This window comes from Scardinius erythrophthalmus (genome assembly GCF_964197995.2).
Source record: "Scardinius erythrophthalmus genome assembly, chromosome: 17".
Taxonomy (NCBI): Eukaryota; Metazoa; Chordata; class Actinopteri; order Cypriniformes; family Leuciscidae; genus Scardinius; species Scardinius erythrophthalmus.
Window position 1 is genome coordinate 21,970,020 of NC_138237.1, and position 24,966 is coordinate 21,994,985.

At 40.6% G+C, this 24,966-nt stretch overlaps 1 protein-coding gene across 14 annotated transcripts in view; it reads right to left on the reverse strand.

Annotated features, from left to right (window-relative positions):
• Positions 1–24,966, reverse strand: part of nrg2a (neuregulin 2a) — a 117,966-nt gene that overhangs the window by 68,473 nt on the left and 24,527 nt on the right. The window contains exon 1 of one of the 14 annotated variants that reach the window (XM_081391649.1): positions 10,521–10,815. The exons of 11 other annotated variants lie outside the window; for them this stretch is intronic. In XM_081391649.1, the coding sequence (XP_081247775.1) occupies positions 10,521–10,536 (16 nt within the window). In that variant the 5' untranslated portion in view covers positions 10,537–10,815. Of the gene's footprint in view, positions 1–10,520; positions 10,816–24,966 lie in introns of those variants that run through there. 2 more of the 14 variants (XM_081391650.1, XM_081391648.1) reach the window with 2 other exon arrangements.

The following is a 24,966-nucleotide window of genomic DNA, read 5'->3' on the forward strand; positions in this document are numbered from 1 at the left end:
AAGAAAGAAAAGATAGAAAACAGGAAGAAGACAAACAGACAGAGAGGAAGGAAGGGGAAAAACTAAAAGTTTAAGAAAAAAGAAAAGAAGGAAGGAAGGAAGGATGCAAGTGACAGGAAATGACAGGAACAAGACAATCAGACAGACAGATGGATGGGAAAGAAGACAAATACAGTAAAGTTAAGAAAAGATAGAAAACAGGACGAAGACAAACAGACAAACAGATTTAAGAAGGAAGGAAGGAAGGAAGGAAGGAAGGAAGGAAGGAAGGAAGGAAGGAAGGAAGGAAGGAAGGAAGGATTGGCAGAAAGACAAGAAGGATGAAAGAATGAAAAAGAAGGAAACACAGGAAGAATACAGAGAGACAGGAAACATACAGGAAGGTTAATAAAAAGGAAAGACAGAAAGGAAGACAGACAGGAAGGTAGAAAGCATCCTTGCTTCCTTTATGAAGATAATGAGTAAAAATAAAAGAAAGAAATGTGCAGAAATCTAAACTACAGTTATGGGAATAAATCTGGTATAAATCTAGCAGTCCCACATGGACCGTTTTAAAGGGTCCATCCAAAAGCTTGGGGCACTGGTTGGCTGGAAGCCAGTCACATGATTCTTGAGATGAAAATATCAGAGGCCATCATACCCCCTCTCCAAAAAATATTACAAGGGAGGAATATAGAGCTAAACAGGAAAAACAGCTGAACTGACGTTTATATGACACCAGCACTGGAATGAAAGATGTTCAAGAGCACTGAACTCTACGATGTGCAGCAAATGAAATACACATCACAGTACAACTCATTCAATTCTCTCTCTCATCCCTTGTGACTAATACTGACAAATTTCCTATGAATTGTGAGCTTTATAACATACAGGTTATGTCATGTCATGGCCCATCTGGAATGCAATTTTCAAATAACAAACAATGACGATACACTTAAAGAATTACAATTTTAGAAGACACATTTTCCACTTCAATCAAAGGGTGAGTGCTAAGCTCAGATAACATTAATGCCAACAGCAACAGTGTTACGGGTTCAAATCCCTGTGATTGCATGTGGTATTGTTGTGCCTCTAAGCAAGGCACCAAAGATTAGATAAGAGACGCAAGATATAGTATCAAAAGTGTCTTTATAAGGGTTTCCTCAAAACATACTTGTATCACCATTCTAATCGTGCAAGATGCATCAAGACCAACATCTATCTGACATGATGTCATTTTGTAAACAAAGCTCTCCATATCATTCTGCAACAAAAGTATCATGTCCTCTAAAACACCCATCAAGGAACCTGCACCTTGATCCCAAAAATAGAGCCATTTTATAATTCCACAGAGCAATGTTTCATCAACATGAAGGAAAGGTAAACAGTTCAGGGTTGTGCTAGCAGAAATAGAAGGATGTGAAGATGGGAATGAGAATGAAATCATGATGGGGGAAGTGGAGGATTACGTCCCATACGAAGTGATTCACAGGACTGTGAACCTGTGCTGTGGTATCAGGACCTCGCCATGGGGCCTCTCATGACTCTACCCTCATCATAGCCGTGTCATCATTCAGCTGATGGGATTATATGTGTGTGTGTGTGTGTGTGTGTGTGTGTGTGCACGGGGGGTGGGGGGCGTTAACTGGCATGTCCCAACACATCTGACCATGCAGTGCAAACCTTCACTTTAGAGAAGATCAAAGGACCACGTTGTAGGCATAAACAGTGTGTTTGTGTGCGTACATGTGTGTGTGTGCATCTGGAAGTGCTTCCCTCACGACAACCTCATTGTGGTGAGTGAATCTGTCAATGGTAATGACACTGAGCGCGATGTGTGGGTCACCCTCCCTTCGTTGCCAGGCATGATGGGACTTGTCACCCGACCTGCGCTCTCTTCTCTGGCACCTATGTGTGTGTACATATACATGCAGAAGTGTGAGATATCCGAATACAGGTGCTTTTCTTTCAAAGAGGAACTCCCTTAAAAGATTATTATCCTCCTTGAAATGCAGTAAGGCTCCTGTGTTAGATATGCCCTGACGTAAAGCATAAGTGAATACGTTACATTTACTACACAGGTATTAAGCATTTCTGGTGGGTGGGGCTGACATCACGGTATACAATATCACCAGTGCTATGTTGCAATATGCTGTTACCGAACAAAAGGAGGAGAAAGAGAAAAAAAAATTGGGTGTATCAGCCACTTGCTCTGCTTTATTTTTGCTGTGAACCACCCAACTGGCAAGAAACACAAAGCCCTCCAGCTCAAGGTGAAATAAAAGACTGACAAGCATTTGTATGGACGGATTGCTCACCGTAATGACAGCCATTCAAACAAAAACAATACAGGAGATAGTTCTCAAAAATAGGGGCACTGTCAAGCTTTCCCTGTTCTGTTGTCATTAGCTCTCTTCCCATCCATCTCCCACTCTCTTTCCCTCTCTTGGAAATCTCTCAAAGTATTCCTCTTTTCCTCCATTAAAAAGCATCTGCTGTTTCTCAACTTAGGTTGCCCTAAGGCACTCACTGCTCTGATCGGGTGGGTGGGGATGCCTGACATTAAGAGTAAATAAAGAGAATGTGGAGCCACCCCCTTAAAAGTCCTTGATTGGATTTTCCTGGATCACTCCCACTCCTGTACCCTCACCAGGCCCCATGCAATTTGCTGCACCCCCCCCCCCTTTAACTTCCTCAAAGATCACAGCGGATAAGTGTAGCCCACCTCCCCCTCTACCAGCCTCCCGCAGTACCTGCACACCATCACAATATATACTGCCCCGAGACACTACTGGCATTTCACAAGCCTGGCGAGTTTATCTTTGGAGACCTAATGGTTTTAAACACCCATCTGGTTGTTTAGATCAGTGTGTTTCTCCTAGGGCATGGTGTGTGTGTGTGTGGGGAGATGGTGGATCTGAGTGGGAGGTAAAGGGATGCAGATCCCTGCGTTTAACACTCGCCTGTTGACTTGACAGAGGTGAATCAAGTGCACCCGGGGGGTGCAGAGGCACTGCAGAGGCAAGGATAAAGTGGAGAAATCGTAGATGTACTGTCGATTTTGACACATTGCTGCAATGCCCAACAGTTGCGTTAGGTGGTCCCTTGATGGACGGAACCGTGGGGATTGTCATCCACGATTGGGTGCTGATTCTAAATAAGACGTGTACACAATATCATTGGATGCAGATGTGCACAATCAGGCCCAAGTCAGTGCCCTCCCTACATTTTAAAGACAGCTTGAACTAGTCAGTATGTAGATCATCTGTAAACGATCATGGTGCCCAGGCCCGGTGCCTGGGAGCATGGCATGTTTCTAATGCGGAGCTCCTTAAAGGTCGGAAAAGGGTTGAATCTCTAGTCAATCTCTTTGAAGGTAAATCTCATTGGAAAATCACACACATCCGTAATAGTAAAGGAAGGATCTGTGGTTCCAGGTGCCCTTGTCTACGCACAGGCAGAGTGTGGGGTCCAAGACAGGATGTCTCGGGGCACTTACAAAAGCTTGACAAATCAAAGTCAGAAAGACCCTCTTGGACCACTGCAGTGGTCAAATCTCGGGCAGATGAGCCATTGAACTTCTAACCACACAGCCATGTGTGTTGTAGTAAACAACCATCTGTGTTTATGACCACAAGCAATAAGACGTGCGAATGAAAAGGCAGAATGAGTGTGAGTGATTGCAAGCATTGCATGCAACAGAGACTAAAGATTGTTCACAGGCAACCTGCATATGTTTCAGTACAAGTGGTTATGTGCGTAAGCTTTCTGCACTGCGTGTAAAGAAGCTTGACCCGTGTGCATGCGTATACGTTCAGGTGGTTAATGGTGAGATGATGTGAATTCAGCCCTGCACCGTTTCCACTGTGCACAGCTGTCACCATGGAAACCATTCAGAACAAGAGAGGAGATAGAGAGAGAGAGAGAGACATTGCACCACATGAAAACAGAGACGTCCATGCTGCTTAGTCCGCAGGGAAACACTGCTGCGAGAGAAGCAGGCAACAGTTAGAAAGATGGCAAGAGAGAGAATGCTTCACAGGCAGAGTGAGATTCCAACTGCTCACTTTTTAAGCTCTCGGGTTGTCCCATCACACAGCTGTCAATCAGAGCTGCCACCGTTTAGCCCCTCCCCTACTGTATACCCTGCCTTCCACACACTGAAATGGCAAATCAATCCAGCCAGTGTTTAAATGATTTATGAATGAAAGGATGGCAGAGAGGCTGGCTGGTATGCATCCCCATCAGAGTGTCTCTCTGATGAGTGCTCAATGTATCCAAGATTCATTTCACCAGAAAGGACATATAGCGATACGCATAGCAACACGGCAGCCAATAGGGTACAATTTAGCCCTGGCAAGTGCTGTGGGTGCCTTTTCACAGCTTACGCTAACCGAGGTGCATCGGATCACAGAGGTATTCACGTGTCTGCTAAGAGCTATGACAGTACAAACAAACACAGGCAAAGCCTAATGGACTGAAGTCAAAGACACGACAACAAGTTGCACATCTTGTTTAAGGTTTACTAGCCTAATCCAAGATCCTCATAGATGCACGTCATGATAGTGTGGCTCATCCTCTGTTTGTACCATCATTGTTGATTAGGATCATAATCCTAGACCTTAAGGGTATTTTCAAAATTTAATTTGATGCAATCAAAAACAAGGCTGTGAGGGATGTAGATGTATAGTCTGGCCAAGGTCTATTTCTATCCCTACAGCATTTGCGTAAATATGACACCCTGTATGAAAGAAAAATGTCTAAGAAAATATCTATTTCTCCTAGACAATTATGACATCACATGGAGAATGGCTTCTCTGATTCTTCTCCTGACAAAACGACCATAGTAATCTAACATGCCTCTACTCTAGTTACAGAAGAGATATTACAGGGAGAGTCATCATCATGCATGCATTTCTTTCTTCTGTTGAACATAACGAAGTGTATTATTTATGTATGTATTTATTTATTGTTCACTCAATGAAATTCAGTGGGGTCCAATGTTGTTGTAGACCAACTTTCATTGAATAAAACAGTTCCTTCAAAACATTCTTTGTGTGTTTCACAGAAGAAAGAAAGCCATACAGGTATGGAATGACATGAAGGTGAGTAAATGATGATAACATTTACTTTAGTGGGTATTTTTAACAGTCCAGTTACATTTTTTATCCCTTTAAGAATGTATGAAACTATGCTCTGATTTTTGCCAAAACAGTTGGCATTCAAAAGTCAGAGATCTCAGTATCACCTTAAATATTTATCCAACACCAAATTACCTGAGCTACAGTATGCTAACCACAATAAGTTTTCTAGCTCTATACTTTTACTCTATGCCAACAATAGTCCAATTTGTGAATGTTTTTTTTATATTTGTGGTAGGCTTTTGTCTCCATCCAGTATGACAGTTATTCAAGTCTCTTCAATATGTGGCACTCAGATCTACCGCAGTCTTTGGATGATACATTAGAGTCTCACCCGAGTGTGCGACAGATTGTTTTTGAGATAGTGTCAGGGAGAGATCTACTCCATCCATGTTTTTGCTCTCTTTCTATCTCTCGGTTTCAAGAGAACAGACAAACACACTCCCACACACTCTCACGCAGTTTAACAAACAAGCGCCCACATCACCGTTGCAGCGTTAACACAAACACATACACATGATGTTCGCATGCCTTCGGAACGGGCCAATGCGTAGCCAGCCAAACACCAATCAAATGACAAGAAAGTAAACATGCAAGCGTACAAACATGCACTCACACTCTTTTTTTTTTTTGCCCTTCCAGGTCTAGTTTGTAAAAAAAGGCAACTGGCGTAGTGACATTTGCAAGGATTTGATAGGAAGGAGAGAAGAAATGGATGCTCATGGGAAAGGGTCCATTTCTTATCAATACCCCTCCGCACACAAAGACACACACGTCCGCTCCCAGCTCCGCATTCTTCAAATCAAATCAAATTCCTTGCGCGCTCTCAGCTCGTCCTTTATCTGGAGAATGTACGCAGAGCAGAGCACAAACATGTCACAGTGAGGAAGCCAAAAGTCTCTATGCTTGCCAAAAAAACGCATGTCCCCCCCAAACTACCACACACACACACACACACACACACACACACACCAATCATTTGCATTTCTGTTTTCGCTTCTACGAGAAGAGCTTTGTCTTATCAAGGGCCCAGCTTATCTCTAAATTTCTCTTCCAGCGTAGCAGAGCCTTCCTGAAAAACACAGAGTTTTGCTAGCGGCAAGCGTCCTCTGGGGCTCGGCTGGTTAAAACCAACGGCTTGAGGTTTTCTTTCGGAGGGGCCTCAGATAATTTGAGGGGAGAGCTGGTGAGAGATCAAGTGTGTGGCCCTGGGGTACGAGTGGCAGGACGGCCCCTCCATGCTCCGGCTCTTTTGGGAGGAGGGATTACAGGAAACCCGGAGTGCAACTGTGCCATGTCAGTGGGACAGGCAGACGGCCCGGTCACAGATACGCTCCCTGCTGTTTCAACGACAAGCAACACTGCATGCCAGAAGCGCACGGACTCATTCGGACTCAGTCCCTCATCAGTCATCGTCTTCAAATGGCTATTCTTTGCTGTCTGGGTAAAATAAATAAAGTGATTGGAAATAAATAAATAGATAAAAATGCAAGACGAAATTGAACTGGACATAAGATATACAACATACTGCACTCTAGATAAAAGCTGATGCCCAGGCAAAACTGAGATGCAGCCTAGAATTCATGGAAACACGACAAACTGTTTGGGAATGCTGGGCCGATGGAGACTGTGTGTAGAGCAGTTTTGTTTGTGGGATATGGCGCGTTCAGCCCTAAATGTCCCTGACCTTGGCTCACTTCTCCTCTCTGATGGACCACGCAGGGGGAGAGGATTTGCATTCCACAGCATCCAGAGAATAAAAATATTAGCAAAATATGCACACACATACACAATGCACTCGCAGAGAGAAGTGCCTAAAAATTCCAAAGCCACCACTGTGCACACCAATTTTTCAGCAAGGGCATACCATTTTTATTTGCTTGCTCTCCTGTTTTAGCATAAATCTAGATAATTCCCTTTAAAAAAAAACGTATGTAACTGTTTTAAAGATGTTTAGATATTTGTAAAATAAATACTGATTAAGAAAATTATTTTTGCAGTCCCAACTATCTTTCAACAACAATATGAGAGAGACCAGACGGAAAGAGCGTGTGTTTGTACGGGGAGATAGACACACTCCTGAACTCCTGAGTCTGGGCCACTCAACATGACATCAGCAACATAGCCAGAGATTAATATAAGACAGGAATGAAAGCAAGACTTACCGTAAGCTGTATCTCTGCTGACACTCTGAACATGTACAACCTTTGCCCAGATACTTGGCTCAAGCCAATGCTCAAGATCTACAACTGGAGCTAAATCAATACAGAAGCAATATCTCAATCGATGTCTGTTTAAATCACTGGAATGTTTTCTTTCTCTCTTTTTTTCACTTCAGATAAACCCAACAAACAGCTTTCCAAGCAACAATAATGCCAGAGAGCATCTTGAAACAAGGAGAGAAGGCAATCACCCTGTATGCATCTACTTTCTTCCTGGCAACTTGTTCAATGACAACGTATTCTGGGAACAGTTCCAGCCAACTGCACTGAGTTCACCTCTTGCTCTGCACAGTGGAACACAGGTGACTCTCACCTCACAAATACGGAGTTTGTGATAAGAAAGGGTGCTAAAACGAGAGAAAAGATTATGAATATGAAAAAAGTGAAAGAGAGAGAAAAACTGAAATGAGAGCTACAGAGCCAAAACAACACGATAAAAAGCATTAGGGAATATGAGTGTTGTTGACATGCTGTGACTAGTGTGAAAGGAAAAGCATCCACGTCACATTTCCTCCCAAAGCCCTCATAATTACTGGATTAATTATTCCACGTAAACAACAGATTCCACAAACACGTCGCTGAAGAGATTCTCGTATGGTAAACCCTGTGACCTAATAGGCCCTTGTGAAAAATTGCTATGGCAACCATAGTTTTCACCAAAATACCCGGGTGGCATTTTGTAGTTGTTGTTAAATTTATACAGTCACACTGTCAGCAACATGAGAATATTGTTTCTTCAACTATAAGCATGTTTGGCTCTATACCTTCTTAGACCACATGTTTCGCATTCACTAGTTTAATTTGTCTACAAACAATGTTCAAGTCAAGTCTTCTGAAAGTCAAACAATTTCAGCACTCATATTATGCATTTGATCAATAGCATTCTGTGATGGAAAAGGATGCATTTTTGTAAGAAAATGTCAGATTCCTTTGTCTTGTCAATTTTATAGCATTCAAAGATGCATATAACAATTTGAAAAAATTCACCTTTTTTGGGTCAAATTTGTTTGCTGAGGTGGAATGTATAGTTGCAATTTTTTAAATTAAAATAAAATATAAATCATTTCCAAACAATAAATATGTATGCATTTAGCAGACACTTTTGTTTAGATCATCATATCTTTAAACATGTATGTCATCTGTCATCTGCTGCAAAGCTTCAGGATTTTTCAATGAACATATCGAGAGGATATCCATGTGGCTCCGGGAAAATCATCTCACTTTAATTGTTAAGAAAACATTTTTAATGTGTTTTTCTTAATTTTTTATAAACAAAAACTGCTTTAATAATGGTAAGGATTAATCTTAACTGTTTTAATCTTATAAGACAGTATATCTCAAATCATGCAGCTCGTCTTTTTACGCATGCTATGATTTTGTCTCGTATTTCTTACTGTATTACAGTATGGACTCAAATAAATGACTTTAGTACTTAAAGGAGAACTCCGGTCAATTTTAACATTGAGCTAATTTTTTTGTACATTTGTTGTGTGCTGTCAATACAGAGAACAACGACAAAAATCGGTGTTGCCTACACCGAGTTATTCTATTTTTAAAATTTGCACCCTTTTGACTTCAATGGGGCAATATTTAAACCTGCTTTTAGCCTCTTAACATCCTTGATGTGTCATTACAAGTGCACAGGTCATGTGAGTGATTCCTTCAGAGTGAACACGAGTGAATCTGACTGCACTAGATGTGAAAGATATGAATAAAAATGATGTTATTTAAGCAAGCGCAAATACCTGTGTTTACATCCTGTTTTCGGTTGAAGTCCAAAGTAATCGATTGCCGAGTTCATGCATGCTCATTTAAGCATGCGTGTTCATTTAAGTTCATTTAACTTATTGTAATCAGGCTCAAAGAATAATGGATTAAAAGCCAAATCATTAAAAACATCACGGTCATATAAAAAAAAAAAATGCAATATGCTTAGTTTTACAAATTGTATAAATTTGTTATGTATAAAATAGATTTTTAAATGTTTGCACAAAAAGGCACCAGTGGTTCTATATAAACTGACAGGATAATAATAGTAGAAACGCCAGGAGTACAGCAGGTGGAGGATTGACTTCCACAGAACCACACAAGGGCAAAAAGCTGTGTCTGTAAAGGGTTCCAACTCTGGAACACGATGCCAATTGAAATTAAAGCAGTACATGATATAAAGCCTTTCACAATGATGGTTAAGAGCTGGTTTAAAACAAACCAGAGCTGTACATTGTTTTAATAATTTATTCACGCTGCCAGGGATGGAAATATATATAATATATATATATATATAATATATAATATAATAAATATAATATATATATATATGCATGCATGTACTGTTTGGTATATTACATTAGCCAAAAGTTTTCTTAGAAAAGTTTTCTCTCTAGGGTCCTGAGATGCAAATTAGCATATGCTATACTCTCTATGTGCAATGTATATTTTTCAGCTTTTGGTTGGAATCATGTTTTTGTACTTTCCCAATTAAAATAAAATAATAAATAAAATTAAATAAAAATTACAGACAGATTCAGAAAGCTTTTTTCTTTGAAAGAGATCACACATACATTTGTTATGGTTTTACATTAGTAAATAACTGTAGCAAGTAAGCAAGTAGGTAGGTAGGTATTGTGTTTAAAATTATAATAGCTATTGTATTTTTTTATGTAATGTAAATTTATGTCGGGTCACAGCGTTTACATGCAAAAATTTCTTCACTTATTCCTTAACTCATACAGGAAAGCACACACACGCCAACAAACAATTCAATTCATTTTAAGGATGTGATCCTGCAAGTTCATGTAACCTGAAATGCATTACAAAAGTCATATCATCTGCATAATGATATCAAAGGCAACAATTCATCATCATTTCAAGTAAAAGCTTTTCCAAACAAACTTTTTTTTTATCATTGTCTCTTACTGTACCGCTTCTACTTTTGAGGTAAAATAAAATGTGTCATTTAATGGGCTGGGTTTTAGATGAATAAGGCCTGATAAATGGTGTTCAATCTCACGCAGGTCCCTGCATTCATCAAACTCTCTCCCTATGGACAGCTACTGCCCCATCACACACAGCAAAATCCTTCTCTGTCCACCTCTTAACACAAGCAAAAGAACAACTATTCATTCGTTTTTAAGCCCTTTCATGTTAAGACACACATCAATCCACTCCTACGACATACCTGAGGAAGCAAACATTGGCGGTCGTTGTGCATGGAGTGTGCAGCAAACATGGCCGGACACGTCCCTCAAGTGGAGCGCAAGGCTCGCAACGTGAGTGTCGGCAGACCCTCTTTTCAGCTATCTGGCACTCGCACACAAACACATGGACGCCCTTCCTATGCTCCTTTGTTCCTGAATCTTTCGTTTGTCAGGTTTTGCTTCGGACACATAGCACGCCGGATTGCTGTACACACATACAGTATGCATACAGGAGCATTAAAGCAAATACAACACAATGTTATGGTGTTTTCGGTTAAAGGTTTGGTTTAGCAACAACAGATAAAAGGCCTTTTTGGGAGGGCTGTATTTCCCCCCTTCTAGTTAGGTCTAATATGTATTTGAATCTACAAGTGATATTGAGTTATGGCAGATGTGGGTCTGCTGATGATGACTCATTTTGTCCCTTGGCTTGGCATAGGTTGTTTCACTTTGCCCTGAAATATCTGATTGTGTAAAGATTTTTACAATAAAGAATGCCAGGATTTTGTTGGTGGAGAAAGTGGGCACATATAATGCAAAAAGATACAACACAAACCTGTAAATAGCCACAGGAGCTCAACAGTAGCAAGCGTGTTAACCACTGCACCATGGTGTCTAGAAAAAAGGACAAACTTAAAGTAAAGATCATTGAAATATGTCTGTCTAACTACATGACTGATGCTATGATTAATATCAAATGTAAGAATATGTGCACTATGATATGCAAAAGCATACAAATATTCCTAATAGTTTGCATGCAACACAAAAAGTGCTTTCAAGCACCAGCTATTCATGGGATTGTTTACAGAAACACACCCCGTGTCTTTAGCAACCGTGGCATTAGAGCTGCACGATTAATCGTTAAAAGAACGCGATCTCGATTCCAACCCCCACTCGATCTCATTCCTAAATGACAGCGATTCGGCTAAGTCTATTAAACCTTTAAAAAAAAAAAAAACAGAACATTAAAATCTGTGTTCGTGCTGCCGCTGAGCCAGAGAGAGCAATTATCATGTATAGGTATGAAACGGCTTCACAAACAGTCTTTTCAACATCACAGTATGGTTATTTCTGTTACAAATAATTCAATTATTACAGAACTACTGGGATAAAAGTTTACAGTTCAGATAAACACGGATGTACAGCGATCAAATAGAGGAAATCACCTTTTGAAAGTAACTAGGTGCTTCAAACAATTGTATCAATTACATCGTTACACCAGTAGGTGGCAACAAGTGACTGTTAAAAAAAATATTCAAGAGATTCCTTTAAAAAGATTCATCCAGTAATGAAACAAGTGAGTCATTGAATCATACTGATTTAAAATGATTAACATTTTGTCAGAACCTCTAGTAAATTACGATATTTGGTATAGTTGTCTGTTCAGAATCATGGGAGGATCGTGATCTCTATTTGAAAAAAAAACCAAAACCAAACATGATTCTCAATTGATCCAGAATCGTGTGGTATCATATTAATAGACCTCTGGAAATGACAAGTTAGAAGATGCTGCAGTGTCCTGCAGACACGTGTGGAGAAGCATGCATGCGGTCTGAGCCCAGGAAAGGAGAAGAGCAGGTGCAGCAGGAGGTCACCTCCCCGGTGTGCACGAGTGCGCAGCACCACTACGCACGAGTCCTGAGTGGCAGGATTGTACACATGCCATACTGCAGTAGAAAAGTGCAGAGACTTAATGATGAATAGTTGATGAGCAGCTTCTAGGTGGAAAGCAGAGGGGCATTTTTTCGCCCTTTTTTTTCCAGCTAAAATCTCTCCCTCTCTCTTTCACGCTCATTTCCATATTGTATACTCCTCTCTTTCAACATCTCCGCTCTTTTTTCTCCTTGCTGTCAAGGCTGTAAACTACTGGGCCTTATTGGAAGGCTGTGTGTTTGGATGATTACAGATGAGCAAACCCATAATCAATGTTCCTCACCCTCAGATCTGAGAGGAGTCGTGTTTGGGGCCAGGGTCAATGACATAAAAAAAGTGTCCATTGTAAATAAAAGGACAGATTTTGAAAAAGGAAGGAAAGTTTAAACCAAGGGTTATTATATTTAAAAATAAAACAGGGACCATAAAAAAAACATTAACAAATAAAATAAAGTATACAAAATTTAAACTTAGGTAACACTTTATTTTAAGGTGATGTAGTTACACATTACTACATGTACTTACTATAGTAACAACAGTAAATTATGCATAATTACAAGTAACTAACCTTAACCCTAAACCAAACCCTAACCCTTACCATGACTAAGTACATCTAGTTAATTAATATTGCTCACTTATTTGAGTAAGTAGTACAATGTAATGTAAATTACGTCACCTTAAAATAGTGTAACCTAAATGTATGTCAGCTATTTTTACAAAGCAACATTTCTCGTTTCCATTTAGTTTAACTTCATGCACTAAAAAAATAACGGAAATAAATAGATATAAAAAAAAACTTGGAAATAAAATGGAAAAAAACTATAATAGTATCTCGACGATACTAAAATAACAGTTTAGAACGTGCTGAGTTCTGAAAAAGTTCAAATTGAATGACTCATGTAGTGTAACCGTTAAAGGGTTAGTTCACCCAAAAATGAAAATTCTTTGATCATTTACTCACCACCTCATGCCGTCCCAAATCCATAAGACTTTCATTCATCTTCAGAACACAAATGAAATCTGAGAGATGTTTCTGTCCCTCCATTGACAGTGCATGTAAATATCACTTTGACGCTTCAAAAAGCTCATAAAGAGACCGTAAAAATAATCCATATGATGTGATAAGTAAAAAAATTCCGAAGAGACACTTTATAAGATGAACAGATTTAACTTAGTCAAACATTCATCAAGTCACACATCACTTTTAAGCATATTTGCCTCAAAAATCTCTCAGATTTCATTAAAAAGATCTTCATTTGTGTTCCGAAGATGAACGAAAGTCTTACAGGTTTGGAAAGACGTAAGGGTGAGTAATTAATGACAGAATTTTCATTTTGAGGGTGAACTAAGCCTTTAAGTAAAAAATAATAACAAATTTTCCATACACCCTGAACGCACATGAATGTACACAAATTTTTTTTCCTTTTTTGTATACAAAGGGTAAAAAATATTTTGTTTAAAGGGGGGGTACAATGGTGTTTCATGTATTCAGAGTTGTTTACAGTGTTAAAGAGATGGATTCTCATGCTAAACATGGGCAAAGTTTAAAAAATATATTTTGGACGAATAACGGAGAATTTCTGTGCCGAAAATCTTACTTCCGGGTTGGTACAAGTTTCGGCTGTTTTTTTTTCGATCGTGGATCTAATGACGTAGATGAGAGTGGAACTCCTTATATGAGCATTTTTCTCGGAAAAGCGCGCCCGCGCACACGTCGACCAGAGGAGAGCGAGACCGCGCACATCAACGCGCTTCAACAGGAAATCATCGGCAGCCAGCGCTGCATAGGATTTGTCCAAGAATGTCTCCAAAAAAGTGTGTTTTTGGATGTGAGGGAAAGCTTACCGTGTTCAGCTTTCCAAAGAACCCAGTGTTACAGGAACAGACAGTGGATGCAGTTTGTTTTTCCGGGGCAGCAACGGAGTGTAGGAAGTGCGGTTGTGTGTTCTGGTCATTTCAGTGACGAATGTTTTATTAACAAGGCCCAGGTCGACGCTGGATTTGCAAATCGTTTGCTATTAAAACGTGGAGCGGTCCCAGTGATAAAAGACCCCATTCATGTAAGTACAACTGGATCAGATTTCTGTCTTTTGCTGGAAATCAAGCACTACCGCTTGACTCTATAGCTCCGCCTCCAGGAGCTCGGCTTTTTCCGGAGAGAATCGGAAAGCTGTATTTTCCTTTTATAAATATAATAAATCTAAACACTTTTTGGAGATATTAAAGATGCACTACTACTCAATAGGTACTCAAGATTAACATGAGATTAGGTGAAACTGTACATGTTATGTACCCTTTAACAAATATCATGAATTATGAATTCACAAATATTTAATATTTTTGGAAGTCACACCACATGACATTTTACAACATTAACTAACATTACTTTGTCATAAAAAAGAAGGTCAAATGATGTTATTTTACAATATTTCTGACCACAATACAGTCATGAGGGTCTGTAGGTATCTCTCTATGATGTAACTTCCTTTCTTTGTGAAGGTCGTACCACACAATATCAAAAACATTTTACGTAATACATTTTTAATAAGTTATTAGATAGAAAAAGTTGTCATGTCATTGGCCCATCCTCATACAGCATAAAAACCTCAGTTTGTGGACTGTGAACGCCTCACCTGTCATGACATCCTACCATGTGCGCCTACATTACATGTGCACCAGATACATTATTTACTACAGAGAGAAATGCACTCGAGGCAGGGAACCTATCAAACATTACTTTTAGTGGAGATGACGTGTGGAGAATGAGCACTTGAACGTATGAGACCCTGATCTGAGAGCCCAGTTTGCGTTTAGTTCAGTAAATGGCAGAGTAAATGGACAGCTGGGTTTAGTCTACACTTAAGAACAAATGTAGCCTCTGTAATATTGCTAAATATCACAAGCATAAACAAGCACAACTACCTTTACAAAGAGTAATCTATTCAATACAAGGGATAATAATGGGGAATTCCCAACAACAGAAAATAAGGAAAGAAACATGGCAACAGGGAGGGAAAATACTAAATAATACATTGAGAAATCAACGGTTTTCAAGTCACATTACTGGTTATGTGTGCAGTGATAGTGATGCTTTCCAAGAGGATTAGTTTATCCAAAAGTGTAAAAGTTTCATTCTTGAACCGATTCCTAATTTTTTCAGTTGAATAGAAGGCGAAAGAAAACATTTTAATAGCAAACAGCAAAGACTAACACAAAAATGTCAACTCCCGACGCCCCTCCACCCAAATACTCCCAGCTAAACATTCAAGCAGCCTGTCAGTTTATTTTCCCAGTGAAGGTCTTGTAAAAAAGGGGCCAGAAGTTCAGTTAAAACTAATATTTGCCAGATCACCTCCCATGATCGCCGCTTCCTCTAATAGTGATGTCAGTTTTCATGCCAGCTGCGGCTAAGTAACTGCTTACTGCTCGCCACACAAGTACAAGTCTTTTTTTTTTTTGTCACCAACCTGCCAGCTCAACTGATTAAGTCAAATGAAGCATTCAGAATATTAAAGCCAAGTGCACTTATAACCATAAACAAAAATCAAGTCTGAGCAGACTGGAATATTAGAGCCAATTGCCAAATTCGCAAGAAAAGATCCTGTAGATATCGTTGTTTTGGTGGCAACTTTCAACATCGTGTTGACACACACGGGTCAATTCATTATAAACTACGCCCGCAAAAAGCAATGCTTCATATCTGCAGAATACAAATAAATTAAATAAAAATTATTTTGAATTTTTTTTTGTTAGGTTTGTCCCTAGATTATAACTTTTTTTATTCTGAAAATTCAGCTGTGCCTTCACAGGAGTAAATCACATTTTTATATAAATAACAGTTCTTTTAAAATTGTAAGAATACCTCACAATATTACTGTTTTACTGTATTTACGCAACGCAAACATTTGCGTTCTCTCTCAAAATGTTTGCGTCCCCCCTTAAACTTTGCGTTCTCTCCTAAAATGTCTGCGTCCCCCCAGAAACTGCAACCCCACCCCGAAACTTTGCTTTCTCTCTCAAAATGTTTGATACCCCGTGAAACCTTGCACCCCCCCCCACCCCCCGAAACTTTGCATTGCCTCTCAAAATGTTTGCGTCCCCCCAGAAACTTTACGCTCTCTACCAAAATGTTTGCGTCCCCTCAGAAACTTTGTGTTCTCTCCCAAAATGTTTGCGTCCCCCCCGAAACTTTGCGTTCTCTCCCAAAACGTTTGCGTCCCCCCTGAAACTTTACGTTCTCTCCCAAAACGTTTGAGCCCCCCCGAAACTCTGCGTTTTCTCCCAAAATGTTTGCGTCCCCCCAGAAACTTTGCGTCCCCCCTGAAACTTTGCGTTCTCTCCCAAAACGTTTGCATCCCCCCTGAAACTTTGCGTTCTCTCCCAAAACGTTTGCGTCCCCCCCGAAACTTTGCGTTCTCTCCCAAAATTTTTGCGTCCCCCCTGAAACTTTGCGTTCTCTCCCAAAACGTTTGCGTCCCCCCTGAAACTTTGCGTTCACTCCCAAAACGTTTGAGCCCCCCCCCCGAAACCTTGCGTTCTCTCCCAAAACGTTTGAGCCCCCCCGAAACTTTGCGTTCTCTCCCAAAATGTTTGCGTCCCGCCTGAAACTTTGCGTTCTCTCCCAAAATGTTTGCGTCCCCCCTGAAACTTTGCGTTCTCTCCCAAAACGTTTGCGTCCCCCCTGAAACTTTGCGTTCTCTCCCAAAACGTTTGAGCCCCCCCCCCCCCGAAACCTTGCGTTCTCTCCCAAAACGTTTGAGCCCCCCCGAAACTTTGCGTTCTCTCCCAAAATGTTTGCGTCCCGCCTGAAACTTTGCGTTCTCTCCCAAAATGTTTGCGTCCCCCCTGAAACTTTGCGTTCTCTCCCAAAACGTTTGAGCCCCCCCGAAACTTTGCGTTCTCTCCCAAAATGTTTGCGTCCCGCCTGAAACTTTGCGTTCTCTCCCAAAATGTTTGCGTCCCCCCTGAAACTTTGCGTTCTCTCCCAAAACGTTTGAGCCCCCCCCGAAACCTTGCGTTCTCTCCCAAAACGTTTGTGTCCCCCCTGAAACTTTGCGTTCTCTCCCAAAACGTTTGAGCCCCCCCGAAACTTTGCGTTCTCTCCCAAAACGTTTGAGCCCCCCAGAAACTTTGCGTTCGCTCCCAACATTTTTGCGTCCCCCCAGAAACTTTGCGTTCTCTCCCAAAACGTTTGCGCCCCCCTGAAATTTTGCGTTCTCTCCCAAAACGTTTGAGCCCCCCCGAAACTTTGCGTTCTCTCCCAAAATGTTTGCGTCCCGCCTGAAACTTTGCGTTCTCTCCCAAAATGTTTGCATCCCCCCCAAAACTTTGCGTTCTCTCCCAAAATGTTTGCGTCCCGCCTGAAACTTTGCGTTCTCTCCCAAAATGTTTGCGTCCCCCCTGAAACTTTGCGTTCTCTCCCAAAACGTTTGAGCCCCCCCGAAACTTTGCGTTCTCTCCCAAAATGTTTGCGTCCCGCCTGAAACTTTGCGTTCTCTCCCAAAATGTTTGCGTCCCCCCTGAAACTTTGCGTTCTCTCCCAAAACGTTTGAGCCCCCCCGAAACTTTGCGTTCTCTCCCAAAACGTTTGAGCCCCCCAGAAACTTTGCGTTCGCTCCCAAAATTTTTGCGTCCCCCCAGAAACTTTGCGTTCTCTCCCAAAACGTTTGCGCCCCCCTGAAACTTTGCGTTCTCTCCCAAAACGTTTGAGCCCCCCCGAAACTTTGCGTTCTCTCCCAAAATGTTTGCGTCCCGCCTGAAACTTTGCGTTCTCTCCCAAAATGTTTGCGTCCCCCCTGAAACTTTGCGTTCTCTCCCAAAACGTTTGAGCCCCCCCCGAAACCTTGCGTTCTCTCCCAAAACGTTTGTGTCGCCCCTGAAACTTTGCGTTCTCTCCCAAAACGTTTGAGCCCCCCCGAAACTTTGCGTTCTCTCCCAAAACGTTTGAGCCCCCCAGAAACTTTGCGTTCGCTCCCAAAATTTTTGCGTCCCCCCAGAAACTTTGCGTTCTCTCCCAAAACGTTTGCGCCCCCCTGAAACTTTGCGTTCTCTCCCAAAACGTTTGAGCCCCCCCGAAACTTTGCGTTCTCTCCCAAAATGTTTGCGTCCCGCCTGAAACTTTGCGTTCTCTCCCAAAATGTTTGCGTCCCCCCCAAAACTTTGCGTTCTCTCCCAAAATGTTTGCGTCCCCCCTGAAACTTTGCGTTCTCTCCCAAAACGTTTGAGCCCCCCAAGCCCCCCCCCCCGAAACCTTGCGTTCTCTCCCAAAATGTTTGCGTCCCCCCAGAAACTTTGCATCCCCCCCGAAACTTTGCGTTCTCTCCCAAAACGTTTGCGTCCCCCCTGAAACTTTGCGTTCTCTCCCAAAACGTTTGCATCCCCCCTGAAACTTTGCGTTCTCTCCCAAATATTTGTGTCCCCCCTGAAACTTTGCGTTCTCTCCCAGAATGTTTGCTTTTCCCCAAGAAACTGAGTTTACTTGCAAAATAACGCATAGTTTCTCTTGGGAACGTAAACGTTTTGTGAGTGAATGCAAAGTTTCTCAGGGTAACACAAAGGTTTTGCGAGGGAATGCAAAGTTTCTAATTTTTTTAGGTGCTTTTAGGTGCTCTGTACTTTTGAACAGTAGTGTATACACAGATATAGATTTAGTAGCAGAAATGTACATTTGTTTATAATAGCATCACCTTTTATCAGAACCATTGCCTGATATGCAACTGATGAGTATTGGGAGGGAATTGGGCCCATTCTACCATAGGATTGGAGTCTATGCGGTTTACAGTCTCTGGTTTTACGGCAGACAAATAATGAAGAAGAAATTCAGAGCAAACAGAACAGGGTTCCAACAGCTTCACTGCTTAGACCTCTAATGACTTACAGACGTGTCTTTTCACATATCACACTTGCCAAATGTTTCAGAGGAGTTTAAATGTTATTATCCATGGCAAGACAACGAGGCACAAGATTTATTTGTGCATTAGAGCAATTTAAACATTTGTGATTAGCCATGATTTCCCAGTGTGTTAATGTCAGACCTGATGAGAGTAACACCATGTCTGCAGGGTGCAAACTCTTGGGCCTGTTTGTAATTTTTTTGGGGATGTCAGAATCCTGTTCATATACTGCCTCTAAGTGGTGAATACTGTCTTTTCTTCTATGGAAAAACCCCAGAGAGCCAAAAAGAAACAAATAGTGAGCAATGATGCATTCTATAATGTATTATATCTATTGTAATATAGCATAACAACTATACAGTATGTTCTAAATTCTGTACTTCCCGCAAATCATATATTCATTTCCTTTGAGTGTTTCCTTCATACATAACTACTTCTTAGAGAATGTAAAATGCAAAACACACTCATCCTACACCTGACTCCAGATATTTTGCACTGCCCACGCATAACATCTTGCTGGTGTTTATTACCCATATGGGTAAAGAAGCATGTACTAGGTTCTTAAACGTAATTTGCAGAACATGTTCTCATTGCCAATATAAATATGCAGTTAACTCATAAAGGGTGTGCAGTTCCTCTCTCAAATGGTCACAATGCACCAGTACATTGAGTTCCAATAAAAACACGGCTCACACTCAACTGCCTTTACAGCCGGAGCCTAAAACACCCTTACTCAAATTTACAGCTTGTCAATTACAAGGTATTACGCAGGCTTGTCTCTGCCGCCACTGTGCCTTCGTAACACTCTGCAGACAATCCAATCCCTGTGGGCCTATTTTCAGAGCTCTTTGAATTTATCACACGATAGACAGCTCTGCCACTACTGTAACCCAGCAAGGTCACTTTAGTCACAGATACTGTGTTTAAAGCCAGAAATTATTACCTTTGTGGGTAAGGACTGCAGAAGAGTTAACCCTCACGCAAGTCAGCATTTTCAGCAAAATGATGCACCACTTACGTTAATGGAGGTCGTTCTTTATTATGGGATTCATTTATTCCCAGTGCATTAAAAACTTTAATTATAAGAGGGTAGCCCTTGTTAAAGACAGATTGACCACAATATATAGCATAACTAACCTTGCACCCATTTTCAGTATGATCACTGTCATGTTTATTTTTATCAGCTTCCAATGTGAAATCAAAGCATTGAAGGTAAGCCATCATTGAGAACAATACTGTAACCCATAAACTGCAATTTTAGAAATCTAAAGTACCCACTCTGAATTGATTAAAAACACTCACATTTTAACAGCAGGCAAAACCACTTACAAAAAAATAACTAAATGTCTGATTCTAATGGTCAGGGATTTGACAACAAGAACAAAGCTGGGGAAAATACTAAGTCCACAGTAAAAAAGAATGGCATTCGGATCATTACCGGTTTACTTTTATGCTACTTTTGCTGTCCTAATATACGTAGAGATGTAGAGAAGAACCAAATATAGTTCTTAAGTGGTCACTTTAGCCACACTTAAAAAAATGATAATAAATATAATTACATTGGGGGGTGACAGTGGCATTTATGTTATGAAAAAAATCAGCAATTCTTAAATAATTTACATACTCAAATTTGTAAAAAGTTAGTAAAAAGTTCAAAAGTTTGGGGTCGATAACATTTTTTTAAATGTTTCTTAAGCTCACCCAGGCTGCATTTATTTCATACAAATACAGTAAAAACAGTAATATTAAGAAATATTATCAGAATTTGAAATAACTTTTCTATGTGAATACATTTAAAAAATTCAATCAATCATTCTAAAGGCTAATTTACAAGGCACCAACAAACAGCAACAATCACAAGATTAGTATGTCGCTTCTCAGAAGACAAAACATGTACATGAAGTTTTATATGAAAGTCTCAAAAGGTGCACAAATAGCAAATGTCTGTTTTGAGAATTAGTTATATAATGCAATGATATTCACACATTTCGAGTGAGACGTCATTCCAATTTTAGGGTCTACTGTAAATGTGAACTCCATTCAGACAATGAAGTACATGATTTTCAGAATAGTTCTGCATTGTTGGTGTGTTTGTTCACTGAATAGTATAAGTTCTGAACTCTGTCAACTGTTCTGTGTGGATGTTGATATCACATTGTGAGACAGAAGGTGGATCGTTTCCGAGGTAGAGGGAGAAGTAATGAAAGTGCTCATGGGGGCTACAGTATAAGGAGACATGAGCTGGCGAAAAGTTCCAGAGGAAAACAGACAGAATGAGGCCAAACAGTCAAGATTCTCTTTCCCTATAGACCTTGTGCGCCAGAGAAACAAGCGTGCAGTCATATTTAGAATATTGTCTTTGCACTTCCGTTTTTGCGGTAGCTCTGAATATTTCTATGGCATCGCTGTCGAAGAGTAAAGCTAGTAAAGTAGATAGTTATCAGTGTAATGTTTGAAGCGGATGTCATAACAAATATCAGTAGGCCGAGAAGATTTTAAAATGAACGGCTCGTTCATGAATCCGTAAGATCTTACCTTCATGCTGTGGAAATACAAACCGGAAGATAGAATACAAAGAGCGCAGTGCTGAAAAGTGGCAGGGCTACACAAGGTCTACAATGAGTCCATCCTAAGAAGGTTGGTTGTCTGAGTAGCACTCAAGCAGGAAGTTCTGTAGCCAATAACAAAGTTAGCATTCTTGTTCATCTAACTGCCACTTTCTTGGATTCTGCAGAAGTACATGACTTCAAATCTTTGCTCAGAGGCTCAGTTCTGTTGCCAGGTTTTGAATCAATCACCTGAGCAAAAAATATCATGTGGCTAATGACTGTGGAGCTGCAGGTAAATTACATCATGACAACTCTGATTGGCTGATGACACCACATAAACGTGCACTATCCTGAGCTGTAATGTCAAAAGCAGCAGACAGGGGAAAATATAAGCTTATTTCTAACTTCTAAAGTCAGCGTGAAACAGAACTTGTGACCAGAATTGTGAAAAAATGTTGGACAGGACTTTTAGAAATTGAGCATAATAAATGTGCAATATACATAGTTGATGTGCACGTATAAATCATTTATAATTATGCTGCAACATGGCATAATTTTAAATAAATAAATACATAATAATCAAATTTGATTTCATGACTTTAAGATCTTAAAAAATCTGGGGCACTGGTAAAATATTCAATAGTATAATGAATAAATAAAAAAAAAAATTTTTGAATTAGAAAAAGATTGATTTTAGATAATTAAAAAAAAAAAATGCTTTAGTCTGAATACATTCTTGTGAATGCCCCATTAGGTGTAGTAGCAATATCTACCAGCGGGGGTAACCGCAACCATGCAAATGAGCAAACAATATTCTCTCTCATCCTCAACACTTTTAAAGCAGGAAGGAGTCAAAATTAAACTGGGTGCACACTGTACGATTAATAATAGTCCTTTATGACTGTTGCTTGTCAGACTGTACCGCTGTAAGCCGTTTTACTCTGTAGGATCTCAGCTATCATTAATGTCAAACTGTACAGCAGTCAAGACACGTTAAAAACGGACGCACACAAGAAGACTCGTCCGGAGTTTTGCATCATCTATCCGTGACACATTCGGTGACTGTGAGCTGCATTTACATGCGGGATTAAAATGGTGGCTAGCAAACAAAAACAATCTCTAGTGTTAAAGTGATAGTTCACCCATAAATTAAAATTTTGTAATTAATTACTCGCCCTCATGTGTCATGTCGTTCCAAGCTCGTAAATCTGAGATCTTTCTGTCCCTCCGTTGATAGCTATGCAACTACCACTTCATACCAGTTCATAAAGAGATTGTAAAACTAATCCATATGAATTGACTGGTTTAGTCCAAATTTTCTGAAGAGACACAATCGCTTTATATGATGAACAGATTGAATTTAGCCATTTTTATATATTCACATATAAACATTCATCATCTCACACATCAGCGGAAGCTCAAGCATGTTCGCTTGACGTGCAATAACCAATGAGGTTTGACTGAGGTTTGAGCTTCCTCAAGAACCAATGAGGTTTGACTGAGGTTTGAGCTTCCTCAAGAACCAATGAGGTTTGACTGAGGTTTGAGCTTCATCAAGAACCAATGAGGTTTGACTGAGGTTTGAGCTTCCTCTAGAACCAATGAGGTTTGACTGAGGTTTGAGTTTGAGCTTCCTCTAGAACCAATGAGGTTTGACTGAGGTTTGAGCTTCCTCAAGAACCAATGAGGTTTGACTGAGGTTTGAGCTTCCTCAAGAACCAATGAGGTTTGACTGAGGTTTGAGCTTCCTCAAGAACCAATGAGGTTTGACTGAGGTTTGAGCTTCCTCAAGAACCAATGAGGTTTGACTGAGGTTTGAGCTTCCTCTAGAACCAATGAGGTTTGACTGAGGTTTGAGCTTCCTCAAGAACCAATGAGGTTTGACTGAGGTTTGAGCTTCCTCAAGAACCAATGAGGTTTGACTGAGGTTTGAGCTTCCTCAAGAACCAATGAGGTTTGACTGAGGTTTGAGCTTCCTCAAGAACCAATGAGGTTTGACTGAGGTTTGAGCTTCCTCAAGAACCAATGAGGTTTGACTGAGCACTTTGAGCTTCCTCAAGAACCAATGAGGTTTGACTGAGCACTTTGAGCTTCCTCAAGAACCAATGAGGTTTGACTGAGGTTTGAGCTTCCTCAAGAACCAATGAGGTTTGACTGAGGTTTGAGCTTCCTCAAGAACCAATGAGGTTTGACTGAGGTTTGAGCTTCTTCTAGAACCAATGAGGTTTGACTGAGGTTTGAGCTTCCTCTAGAACCAATGAGGTTTGACTGAGGTTTGAGCTTCCTCTAGAACCAATGAGGTTTGACTGAGGTTTGAGCTTCCTCAAGAACCAATGAGGTTTGACTGAGGTTTGAGCTTCCTCTAGAACCAATGAGGTTTTACTGAGCACTTTGAGCTTCCTCTAGAACATGGGTGCCCAACCCTGCTCCTGCCGATCGACTGTCCTGCACAGTTCATCTCCAACCCTAATCAAACACACCTGCCTTTCATTTTCAAGCTATCCTGAAGACGATAATTGGTTGCTTCAGGTGTGTTTGATTAGGGTTGGAGATAAACTGTGCAGGACAGTCGATCGGCAGGACCAGGGTTGGGCACCCCTGCTCTAGAACCAATGAGGTTTGACTGAGGTTTGAGCTTCCTCAAGAACCAATGAGGTTTGACTGAGGTTTGAGCTTCCTCTAGAACCAATGAGGTTTGGCTGAGCACGTTTGAGCTTCCTCTAGAACCAATGAGGTTTGACTGAGGTTTGAGCTACCTCTAGAACCAATGAGGTTTGACTGAGGTTTGAGCTTCCTCTAGAACCAATGAGGTTTGACTGAGGTTTGAGCTTCCTCTAGAACCAATGAGGTTTGACTGAGGTTTGAGCTTCCTCTATAACCAATGAGGTTTGGCTGAGCACGTTTGAGCTTCCTCAAGAACCAATGAGGTTTGTTCTCGCACATCAAGCAGGTTAGGTTGAGCTTCTGTTTATATTCGCTGATCAATGTTTAAATGTGAACAAAAGCGCCCCTATGGTTTTTGATTTGACTGTTGTCACAGGAGAAGCCACTCTGCAGGACTGTGTGTGAAATCAGTGCCAGAATTTTGTCGAAGTTAAAATGTGGCTGTCTGTGAACATGTCAAACTAACAATTCTAGCCTAGTTTCCGGGGAATCTTTCAGGATTCACAAAGTTTGTCTCAGAGGGCAAAATCACAGCCAAAATAGTACAAAGAGACCGGCTTTAAAAAAACATAAATTAAAGGGGTAAATTCTATATTATAAGCAAAAATGGATATTCCGCAAGAAAATACTATTTTCAATATAAAACAAGCGATGGCACAAATCCTACA